This window comes from Balaenoptera borealis (genome assembly GCF_965194805.1).
Source record: "Balaenoptera borealis genome assembly, chromosome: 3".
In the NCBI taxonomy this organism is placed as follows: Eukaryota; Metazoa; Chordata; class Mammalia; order Artiodactyla; family Balaenopteridae; genus Balaenoptera; species Balaenoptera borealis.
The window spans coordinates 115,273,586-115,286,648 of NC_138866.1; the positions used below are offsets into that span (position 1 = coordinate 115,273,586).

Below are 13,063 nucleotides of genomic sequence, written 5' to 3' on the forward strand. Positions count from 1 at the left end.
ATAAATACATAATAAATCTGAAAGTCTTCCCTATTGCAGTCATTTTTGTTTGTTAACAACATAATAACCCATTTTAGGTAAGCAAGAAAAATTGCTAATCATGTATTTTCCAAGAGATAAGAACAAGCTCAGATATTTTTCTCAACTGAGTATTTAAAAAGCCCAAGTTCACATTTTCACAAGAGAATAATACTTGGGCTTTGATCAAATTGTATTTGTTTCTAAAATTTATGCTTTAGGTTATGAAATGACTTGTGGGCATTAAATTGCATTTAACTAGCATTAAACTGTCATCTGGTACCTATTCCACAGGCATAATTGTCAAACCATACCTTTTAAAAAAAAATGATTATGGCACACTTTTTTCTTATGTACCACTTCCCCTGGGAATACTTGAAGAAGATTTCAGCTAGCCATAACATGGCTACTTTGTCGCCTGCACTGGAGACTTACCTACACAATTCATGAAAATAGAAGTGGATGAAAGTGAAGCAATTTTTTTCTCTAAATACATGGCCCCCCCAAATCTATTCAATATAGTAATTTTGTTCCCAAAGTTGAGATGGATTCACTAATCGAAATCAGTTGGTAGGAATGTAAGACTCAGGTACGCATTTAATACAAGTTGCAGCCTTGTCCTCTCTTTCTATTTCCGTAGGAAATTTGTGATCAAATCTGGTGTGGAATTGGCCCCAGAAATAATGACACCGTGCACTAGCCAATTGGGGCTGCACTAAGTTATTCGAACCCTAAAAATGAAAGCTTAGTAGCTGATAACTACATAATATATTACAGTTGTAGGCATTTGGTTATTTGTTTATGCAGTGTTGCACACACAGGAGAAATTGCATTATCCAAACCCACAATCACAGGAAACATGGTCTTTCAGCAATGTTTTTGACCACAAAATATTTATCATGTATTTAAAAATCTATGGCTTGGGGCTTCCCTGGTGGCACAGTGGTTGAGAATCTGCCTGCCAATGCAGGGGACACGGGTTCGAGCCCTGGTCTGGGAAGATCCCACATGCTGCGGAGCTACTGGCCCGTGAGCCACAACTACTGAGCCTGAGCATCTGGAGCCTGTGCTCCGCAACAAGAGAGGCCGCAATACTGAGAGGCCCACGCACCGCGATGAAGAGTGGCCCCCACTTGCCACAACTAGAGAAAGCCCTCGCACAGAAACAAAGACCCAACACAGCCATAAATCAATCAATCAATCAATCAGTCAATCAATCAATCAATCAATCAATCAATCTATGGCTTGATGATACGAACATGAAGACAATTATACATTGCAGAGTAACCACCTCTTTGAAAGGAGGAATTACGAAACATGATTGGCTGTTACATATTTTGAGAAGTATTCTCAGATGTAACAAAAAGTTTTAGCTATTTTTAACCAACAGGAGAGGTAGGATGTTGTTGATTAATTGTCCAAAGAAACAGATTGGCCTTGTAATTTTATAAGATGATAAAAAGAAAGTCATCCTTTCCAGGTTATATAGGCTGATCTCTTAATTGTATAATTGCATATTTTTATCATTTTTATTAATGAAATATAATTATAACCAAAAAAAATCTACCATGGTTCATAGCAGGAATAGAATAGTAGGGTCTATTTTAAGCAAAATCTATCATACAAATTAAGAAAGAACTGCAACAAAGAATCCCAATTCCCCTAGAAAAATCAGAGGTCTAAATAAAACCTACAAACTAATTCTGCTTCCAGTTTCTTTGGACAAGTTACTTCCTCCACTTTTAATTTAACCCCTGTGTTTCTCTATTTCAATGCATCATTTGCTACTACACTTAAACTCAGTGGCATTTTAAAATATATTGACATTAAATGAGATGTGCCGAGTATGGGGCTCTGGTGCCGTGAGCAGGTATATGGGGCTGCTGCCAGCCAATTAAACTCCCAGTGATGACTTTCCTCTCTCACTTCTCTTCCTCCTTTAAAATACAAATAGAGAATGTATTGAGGTGGAATTTCCTCTTTTCTCTATGTGATCTTTTATTTCATTGCCAACTGATTTAATAGCAAAAAGGAATGTATATAGTTCAGCCTCTTTTTTTTTCCAACTGTGCATTATTTCAGCAAATCATCCTTGGGGTTAACACAGTTCGTGGTCTCCAAGATACTCCATTCCATAAAATTGTGGACCCTGTTATTACAAGGTTCATGAAAATGTTTTTCTGTTGCTCTGTATTGTCACAAAAGCCTAAAAGATAGAAAAACTAACTTTTATGCACAACTGCCGTACCCCAAATGCTCATGAGACAATTCCTTCGTAACCCCACTCCCTTTCACCAAAGGGTAAGAACTGTGCTCGCCTCCATTTGTGAACAGGGGCAGGGTGGAGGACCAGAGTCCAGAGGGTTCTATCTGGAATCATATTTTTACTGTCCCTCCAAGCACATTGACCCCTTTCTGCTTTCCCATTTTGAGTTGACAACTCAAAGACGTGATAGATTCTCTTGCTTCCACCTCAGGGCTGGGAAATCAGGACTTTCAGTCAAATCTTTGCAGTCTTCAACATGTATTTTGGCAAGTAGGATGGAATCCTCAGTTTAGTTATGATATTGCCACATTAGATCTTTGAAACAGATGTACTGCCAAGATCTCCCAGACAGCAGTTCCAGAAAATCCAGATCTTTGGGGATCAGGAACAAAGTACATTTAAAACTTTCAAATTTATTTATAGCTCAAATTAAAATGAAAACATATTTCTATTCATCCATGTTGCATTCATCCAAGTAATCCAAATCAACACTCATTCACTGGTTAGATCAGGGTTGGCCCCAAGACCCTGTAATATTAAATTACCCAGTTGAGCTTGAGCTATCTGATATTGTACCATGAAATATGGAAACAGCACTGAACTGGGTGTCAAATGACACCAGTTCCTGGGCTTTTGATGAAATGATTAATATTAGGCTATGATCCAAAAAAAGTATTGCTTATACTAAGATAAAATATAATCTTTTTCATCTCCTTCATTCTCATAAAATATATTAAAATTTGTGTTCAGTGGTCCTCAAATTGTAACAACAATTGAAGACCCTAAAGAGCGTTGGTTTACATGGGTTGTATCTGTCTATATTTACCACATTAGAAACTAAAACTGAGAAACTTTGAAAATATTGAATTTATTTTAAAATAACAATAGTAAGCACATTACCAATGTTAATCTAAAAAACATATTTTTATTTTTAAAACACCATTTCTTTTCCAAAACAAAAAAAATTGGTGAGAAGATTGGCACTGGTTGACAAGTTTACAAATCTCTTAATAGAAGTTAGTTGGGTTCTCCTATCTATTTCTGCATCCAATCTGTTGCAATATGTTGTTTTGGTTGAAGCATATGAAGAAAACCTGGCCTCATACAGATAAGTATTTGGAAAAGGGAGGTATACGTTATATATTTTACAGCCTTTTCAGATAACTGTGTATATTCTTCTTTGATTTTACACCAAAACTCAACAAGGATAATTTTTAGGAGTTAGTTGCAATATGGAATCCGAAATCAATAAACTTTTTGTATTTTGTGGGAAGATAATACTGAAAAGGGGAAATGTCATCTTAGTATTATTCTGAAAAGAGTTTTGACCTTCCAGGCCCCCAGTCCCCCAGAGGATCCCCCAACCACTCTTTGAGAATCATTGGCTTTAGTTGCATGCAATGCTGTGCCAGTCGGAGACAAAAAGTTTGAACAAGAGAAAGTCTTCACTCTTCTGAAGGAAAGGCTTTCAGAAGGACACAGAATCCATTTGGACAGTTTGGTTTGAGAATGTTTTCAAAACTCAACAAAGATTTGAGTAAGTCCTGTGTTTTCTATGTCCTCATCACAAATTTCTCTAATTTTTCTCAGAAGCCCCCAAAAAACAACTCTCAGTTTTATTTTCATCAAATTGGCACTGGATGGACTATATAAATAACCCAGATAGGCCTCTCTCTTGCTGTATCTTACTTCCTATTTCAGTATCTTGTGCTTTCACACTTGCACAAGTAATTAAAACCATAATGTCTAGATCACATTTCTCTAGATGACTGCAGTATGCTGATGTGCAATCGTTTGTGAAGTATGTTCACATGTTCCCTAAATTTTTACTATTAGAGTCCAAAGGTTAGCTAATGGTTAACTTTTTATGAATTGGAGCAATTCAAGATTATTTCTATAATAATGTCACTCTTGCTCAGCTTGCAACCAGTGTGCTTTCTTGAGTGGAAGAGAAAGGGATGGAGTTACAGCTACTGCTATTGTAACCCTGCGTATGCCCCTAGGAGTGTGTGATCAGTTTGAACATTAACTATCACACATTTCCAAATGGGGAAAAGGTTAAGAACCACTGCTCCAGTCCATCAGACTGAGGCATGGATGACTACCATCTCAGGCCAGGGTGATCGGATGAATGACAACTATGTGGTAACTGGAAATCTGTTATTAACCCCTTCTCTGCCTTAGGTACCATTATAAGGAATAAGACTTGGAGACAAAATAAACTAGGAGTCAACCACAGAGTAACAAGCAGGGTTCAAGAACACTTGATTTTACTGCAACGGCAGGGGCCTGTCTCAGAAGCACCCACAGTCCCAAGGAGGCATGGTCACTGAGCATGGCCTTGCTCATGTTCTTAGGTTTCTCCAGTTGCTGTGAAGGAAAAGCCAGTCCTAGCAGGACTAGTTTACTGGGTTGCAAAGAGGCAATTAGCATCATCTGATAAGAGTTTGTGTGGGAGTGGGGATAGGGATGGGAAAGGAGATGAAGGCAGAAATGAGGATGGAGAAATGGTAGCCAGTAACCATTAATGAGCATCCTTGGTTCAATAGAAGACCAAAAGTATGGTAGTTGGATAACTTCAGAGAGACAGCACCAGGTACCCTTCTTCAGTGTGAAGCAGAGGCAATAATATTTTTTAAATTTATTTATTTATTTATTTATTTTTGGCTGCGTTGGGTCTTCGTTGCTGCGCACAGGCTTTTTCTAGTTGTGGCGAGCGGGGGCTACTCTTTGTTGCAGTGAGCGGGCTTCTCGTTGTGGTGGCTTCTCTTGTTGCGGAGCACGGGCTCTAGGCGCACAGGCTTCAGTAGTTGTGGCACGTGGGCTCAGTAGTTGCGGCTTGCAGGCTCTAGAGCGCAGGCTCAGTAGTTGTGGCGCACAGGCTTAGTTGCTCTGTGGCATGTGGGATCTTCCCTGACCAGGACTGGAACCCGTGTCCCCTGCATTGGCAGCCAGATTCTTAACCACTGTGCCACCATGGAAGTCCCAGGCAATAATATTTTGAGGAAAAATGGAACACTCTATCAATCTATGAATATTTTGCAGGTGATGAAGGTGGCATAAGGAAAGAAGCTGCGTTCCTCTCTATAGTGATAAGAGAAAGTGCCCCTTTATGCCAGTGCTGTTTTATTCTATGCTGATGAGGACCTAGAAAAAGCTACAAATCCCACTTACCATTCTTTGAATTCCCCAGAAGTTCTCCAGATCAGAGAACCCAATTTCATGAGTGTTGAAAGGAGAGGAGGGAACGATGTAAACACAAGAGAGAAAGGGCTAAGAATTTAAAAGACAGATAGATTCTTTGAGTAGGCTCTTCAGAAACATTTCATTGACTCATTTGACTGGCGATATCACAGCATTCCTGCTCCAGTGGAGCTTACAGTCTGGCTACAGGAGCCAGAGTGATGCAGTGGGGAGGAGAAATGTACAACAAACAAGTAAACAAGCCAGCAAAGAAACCTGTAATGACAAAATGAGAAAAGTGTGGTGAAGAGAGGGTGCCAGAGAATGACAGTGAGGGGAGACTGAGAACCTTCTTAGAAAAGGGTGGTCAGGCACACCTGATGGTGGTTAGGGCCAATCAACTCCATAAGCTAGAAGAGCAGTACTTTGATAGCTCAAATAATTTGTGCACGTAATAATAATAATTTCTCTACATTTCAATGAGGTTCCTTTTGAGAATTTAAGTCACGCTCAGCTGAGGTTAGGAAAGAAATAGTAAAACAACAATATTTATTGAGTGCTTATTCTGGACTCTGATTATGGATCTCAGTCCCCCATCCCCCATCTTTCAATTACAGGTGAAAGAGGAGTAGAATGTCTGGGAGGTGGTACTTACTGGGAGTAAGGGAAGGTAGACAGTCATAATAGTTTTCTATTGCCCTCTGACCAGATACCACAAGCTTAGTGGCTTAAAACAATACACATTTGTTACCTTACAGCAATAATTTTGTAGTTCAGAAGTACGAAAGGGGCTAAAATCAAGGTGTGGGCAGGGCTGCATTCCTTCCTGGAGGCTCTAGGGGAGAATCTGTTTTCTCACTCTTTCCAGCTTCTAGAAGCCACCCACAAAGGAATGAACAGGGAAAGGCCGGGGCCCCCTTCCTCCATCTTTAAAGGCAGCAATGTGGCATCTCTGTGCCTGTCTTCTGTAGTCACATCTGCTGTAACTCTCTACTCTTCTGCCTCCCTCTCCCACTTTTAAGGACTTTTGTGAGGACACTGGGTCCAGCCCAATAATCCATGAGAACCTCCTTATTTTAAGGTCAGCTGATTAGCAACCTTAATTCCATCTGCAACTTTATTTCCCCTTTGCCATGTAATTTAGCATATTCACAGTTCCTGGGGATTAGAACGTGGACATCTTTGGATGGCCACTATTATGTCTGACACAACAGTTGAAAATGAAAGTGGGAAAAGAAATCAACTATATTCCAATAAAAATTAATTTAAAACAATAGAAGTGGGAAAAGAGGCAAAGGGCCTCTGTCCCTTCTGGAGTTCTCTGCTCGCTCTTGGACAGTCGTCTTCTCTCTTGCTTGACGTAACCATATTTGTCACAAGAGCTAAAGATGTAGTAGTTGAACTACATAATAATTTGTAGGTTTATGTTATCTTGGACAAGAAATAAGGCACTTGCCCTGAATTTCCTTATCTATAATGGGACAAGGTTGAAGTAGATGGTTTCTCAAAACTCCTCTGGTGTTTTTAGTCTCACCTTTGATATATCCATGTCTTTGTAGATTATATTCCAAATTATATTCCAAAGTGTATTATATTCCACTGGGCATGTCTGCTGAACTCCCCAAGGCCACAACATCCTTCTTGACAGTTTCCTGGTTAAGTCACTGTTGTATTTAATATATGCTGCCAGCATCAATGAGGTCTTTCACCCAGGAATCAACACATGTATTTTGTGGATGTACAAAACATAAGAATAAATCTGACTTTTATAAAAATTGACTCCTAACTTCTGCTCTGCTGATAGTAATGTGCCTTGCCTTGTATCTTGCTCATGTGGAATGATCTGTTGCTTGTGACAGAATTTGTTGTTGCTGTTCCAAGCTTTGGAAGTGCACATAGCTTGTGACATTAAAATATCTTCTGTTTACACAGCACTTTACAGTTTACAAAATGTTTTTCTATTTGTTGCTTCATATGATCCTCTATAACAATGTCCTGAGATTAACATACAGTTCTTTAAAATGGGTGTACTTGTAGGGTTAACTGAGTAACCAGTTTTATCATAATCCTGCATAATCATAATTGGGTCTTCGTTGCTGCGCGTGGGCTTTCTCTAGTTGCGGTGAGTGGGGGCTCCTCTTCATTGTGGTGCGCGGGCTTCATTGCGGTGGCTTCTCTTGTTGCGGAGCACGGGCTCTAGGCCCGCGGGCTTCAGTAGGTGTGGCATGTGGGCGCAGTAGTTGTGGCTCATGGGCTCTAGAGTGCAGGCTCAGTAGTTGTGGCACACGGGCTTAGTTGCTCCGCAGCATGTGGGATCTTCCTGGACCAGGGCTCAAACCCATGTCCCCTGCATTGGCAGGTGGATTTATATGCATCCTTGATCAGGGTAATAGAGGTACTAAGTAATTTGTTGGAAAACTGACCTCGAGTAATTGATTGAAACACGGACTTACTCACTCACATGCTGTATATGTGGCAACAGAGTGATCAGACATCCTTTATATTTTAAATTGGACATCATTTTAATGAGCCATCTCACACTGCCTTTTATCTTTACTTCTGAAAGGAAATGCGTTCATAGAATGCGTTCACAGAATGATTAATGCACTTTTCTTAATCATACTTTATTCTCTAGGTATTTTCCTGCCTTCTTAGAGTCTTGATATATAAGTTATTCACAATACATCTTCCTAAACACTTATCTGAGTATAGATAGAATTATATATAGGCAAAATCCCAAGAGTTACAATATTGCAACCACACATCAAGATGGCATTCTTTATAGCTATGTATATTAACTTTCATATGTGGACGAGGTCCCAAAATTATTTTAGAAATTAATAATTTTTCAAAAATAATTCAAACAGCCCACGTATCCTTCTGCCTTTTTAGTTCTTAAGTTCATCTGCATAAAGCAAGAGGGAGACTTTTAGATGAATTGTAAACTCATTTAATTTCCAGACATTGTCTAGTGTTTAAACACTAACATCAAAGCAAAGAGCCAATTATCAGAGTTCATTTGATCTGAAGCCCTGTTGCCTGAATTGCTATAGTTTTCCTTATGCTGACAAGGAAATCTGTGTCACGTCTCGAAGATGTAGTATTTAAAATCACTTTATCTATAGCAGTTTAACTTGAAACATGTGTTTGGGCTCACTAACCACAAGGAGGCATTGAAGCATCTATTCAAAATGTGAAAAGCAATTTTATTTTTTTAAAAGTTACACCTACAGTTGCTGAATTTCATATAAGCAGTTATACTGCTTGTGAGTATGCATGCCTTTTAAGTTCATGTTTTGGTCCACGTTCATTTTTTATTTTAACCCCTGCAATAGCAGAAAGTGTTGCCGCTGCTGTTGCCATTGTGGAAGATTTGGGGACAGTAGTAAATCCATGTGTGTTTTCCTTCTGCTGCTCCAATGGACATGAAGGAAAACGGTGGAGCTTTCATTAGTACTGACAAAGTAACTGCATTAACCTTTATTGTCCTTTAAGGTTAAAAGATCTTTTGACTGTGTGAACAGAAGCATATTTCTTTAGTATTTAGAATTACTTAAATACATATTCGCAACAGCAAGAGTTTTATCTGAAATCTGTGTGTCAGTTGAGAGTGATTCCAGGACACATCTTCAAAATGCCACATAAGAAGCATAGGACAACCCTCAGAATGGGAGAAAATATTCGCAAACGAAGCAACTGACAAAGGATTAATCCCAATATGCAAGCAGCTCATGTAGCTCAATATCAAAAAAACAAACAACCCAATCCAAAAATGGGCAGAAGACCTAAACAGACATTTCTTGAAAGAAGATATACAGATTGCCAACAAACACATGAAAGGATGCGCAACATCACTAATCATTAGAAAAATGCAAATCAAAACTACAATGGGGCTTCCCTGGTGGCGCAGTGGTTGAGAATCTGCCTGCTAATGCAGGAGACACGGGTTCGAGCCCTGGTCTGGGAAGATCCCACGTGCCGCGGAGCAACTGGGCCCGTGAGCCACAACTACTGAGCCTGCGCGTCTGGAGCCTGTGCTCCGCAACAACAGAGGCCGCGATAGTGAGAGGCCCGCGCACTGCGATGAAGAGTGGCCCCCTGCTTGCCACAACTGGAGAAAGCCCTCGCGCAGAAACAAAGACCCAACACAGCCATAAATAAATAAATAAATTTATAAAAAAAAAAAAAAAACTACCATGAGGTATCACCTCACACCAGTCAGAATGGCCATCATCAAAAAATCTACAAACAATAAATGCTGGAGAGGGTGTGGAGAAAAGGGAACCCTCCTGCACATTCTTGGTGGGAATGTAAATTGATACAGCCACTATGGAGAACAGTATGGAGGTTCCTTAAAAAACTAAAAATAGAACTACCATATGATCCAGCAATCCCACTACTGGGCGTATACCCTGAGAAAACCATAATTCAAAAGGAGTCATGTACCACAGTGTTCATTGCAGCACTATTTACAATAGACAGGACATGGAAGCAACCTAAGTGTCCACTGACAGATGAATGGATAAAGAAGATGTGGCACATATATACAATGGAATATTACTCAGCCATAAAAAGAAACAAAATTGAGTTATTTGTAGTGAGGTGGATGAACCTAGAGTCTGTCATACAGAGTGAAGTAAGTCAGAAAGAGAAAAACAAATACTGTATGCTAACACATATATATGGAATCTAAAAAAAAAAAAAGGTTCTGAAGAACCTAGGGGCAGGACAGGAATAAAGACGCAGACGTAGAGAATGGACTTGAGGACGCAGGGAGGGGGAAGGGTAAGCTGGGACGAAGTGAGAGTGTGGCATGGACATATATACACTACCAAATGTAAAACAGATAGCTAGTGGGAAGCAGCCGCATAGCACAGGGAGACCAGCTCTGCTTTGTGACCACCTAGAGGGGTGGGATAGGGAGGGTGGGAGGGAGATGCAAGAGGGAAGGGGATATGGGGCTTTATGTATACGTATAGCTGATTCACTTGGTTATATAGCAGCAACTAACACCACAATGTAAAGCAATTATACTCCAATAAAGATGTTAAAAAAATAAAAAAAATAAAAAATAAAAGGCAAAAAAAAAAGCCAATATAGTTTTTAAACCTGAGCATAACTTTCTTACGTGCTCTTTTGAACATTCATGTTAAAATTTCTGAAACTTTTCCCGTGTTTCTATAATCCTGATTCCCAGAAGCTTTGCTGATATTGAAAACTATGAACCTCTCTGTTGCAGAATATGCTGCTCAGCATATCTTCCAGAATTAATGCTTAATCCCCTGAAAAGCAAGGACCTCATTCTTAGGAGTTGGATTGTTTCTGCGAGATGCTTCGGAGACAATTCTTTCCTGGAAATGTGGACCATGACACTATGAAATCCTAGTGTGCCATTTTGCCATGTTGACTTGCTCTTTCTGGGTTTTGACATCTGGTTTGCCTTTTAGGATATTGCCAGCCTGTGCGACAAAATATTGACGACTTCAACACGCAGCAGAACATGCAGCTGGGGAGGCTGTGTGACATCTTAGGTACAGTAAATACTTTTACACAAATGGCTCTTTGGAATGTTTATCAGTGGATGTTGATTAAATGTTCATTTTTTGCTTTTCTGTCTGTACAAGGAAAAGGCTTGGACTTCTAATCTTCTTGCAGGGCAATTGAATGTTTTGTTTCAAAGAACAGATTTATAGTGAAGTCAATTGAATAAACAAATGACATTTTAACCAATTTACTTGGGTAGTTTTCTAATTCTCTTTGCTGCAGGTTTGAATAAGGATTTATCTCCTATAGCCCCAACTCTTCTTCATTTACTGAATCTGGCAGTGAATGAAGTCAACATTATATATTTGTGTCAATATTGTCTATTACATTATCTGAGGAATGAGTGGAAGGTATCAGAAATGAAAAGCATTGTGTTTTCATTATAAGAATAAGAGGGAAATGAAGGTAGATTTTTAAAAGAAGGTTTTATTTAAATATATATAATCTAATTATGAGAAAATAGGAAGTGCCTAGTGGAAGGAATTATTAGAAATACAGACCTTGAGTGATAGACACATCTTTGTAAAAGCCAAGTTCTAATACTGGTTTGGTCAGTTCTAAATCAGACACCAACCAGGGGCCAGGAAGGAAGGATACAAGAACTCTAGGCTTTGGTTGACACTGTTTGAGGTGAGATTTAAAGAATAAATGTTTCAACGCCTAAGTAATAATATTGAATCAGTGTGGGAAGTCCCGGCCAGAAATTCAGGGTTAAACGAAAACTAGCATTTTTTAGTTACCAAATAAGAACTTCTTTGTTTTGTTAAAATATAATTGCTTTGGCCCTTATTTAAGCAAAACAAGGAAGAATTTTAAATGATCAATGATCAACTTAGCTGGCTCCCTGGAATGACATACTTTACGTGATTCATATATATTTCAGCATCATTATTATTTTATAAATGCCATTTGGTAACAAAAATACATCAGTACTAGAAATTTACAGTGTCCTAAAATAATAATAGGGTAATTGCTTTAATCTATTATCTAGGCACTAATGTTGTTTTTCGACCTTACCAAAAAAAAAATTTAATGACTTAAGATTGATTTGTTAGTGCTGAGCTATTTCAACTAAAAACCTGACTGGGTGGAAACCAATGAAGTGCAGCAGAGGGCAGACTTTGCTCTAATTTATTTGATTAATTTTTTTCTTTAGCTTTTTATATACCTTTCTATATATAGTCCAAACCATCACCAAAGAATTTCCTTACAAAGGATTCTTATTAGTAATGAGAAGACTTAAGAGTATTAGGCTTCTATTTTATATAATTCAATAATTCAGTCTATGTCTATCTGCAATGGAAAATTTTGCTAAGATGAACATTTCTGAGAGATTATGAACCAAATGCCTTTTCTTGGTAACTATCTTCATGATAACAATGCAATCCTAAAACCTCTTCAAGAGAAGTAATAAAAGTGTAGAAGTAAGTGAGAAAATAGAAAAAGTACTTGCTTGTGAAGTAAAAATATGAAGAAACTAGGAAAATTAGTGATAATTTTATGGAAGAATAAATGATTATCTTTCTTTAAATTCTGTTAATTCCTAGTAAAGGGTGTTGATTTTTCTGCTTATTCAGGGGAAACAGAGGTAATCTGACCACATTAAGACTTGTTGTTTGGATATTGGCTGTGAAGTCAGGGTATCAGGTGGAGAGACCTCAACAGCTTGTATCTTCAATTCCTAGATGAGTTAAGCAAGAGGGTGACTGATATTGACTACTGACTAACAGTCAAAACAATATTCATCTTCTTCTTAATTCCTTTCCAAAATCACCTGTCAATTAATTTTGAACATTTGTTGATTCACAATCAAACCACCCTAATACTGGATATTACTGTTAGTGATTATAGTATTCCTTTGCCAGAAATGAACGGGAAAGGTAAAATTAGCAACATGATTTGTTATCATTTATAACCCAGAAATTTCTTCCCAAGAAAAATATAGTTTTCTTCTGCTATGGAGACTTTATTAAGTTACTTTTGTTGTTTGCTTTTTGTGTCCTTTTTTTATACTTAAAAAAAAATACTAGTTTGGTTTTAAAGACCACTAGT

The 13,063-nt window shown here is 38.4% G+C and overlaps 1 protein-coding gene across 1 annotated transcript in view; it reads left to right on the top strand.

Moving 5' to 3' along the window:
- The window catches only part of LOC309624840 (IQ domain-containing protein H-like), a 126,832-nt gene that overhangs the window by 15,974 nt on the left and 97,795 nt on the right, over positions 1-13,063 (top strand). Inside the window, 1 exon segment of the mRNA XM_082383547.1 lies at positions 10,915-10,998. Within this exon segment, the coding sequence (XP_082239673.1) occupies positions 10,915-10,998 (84 nt within the window).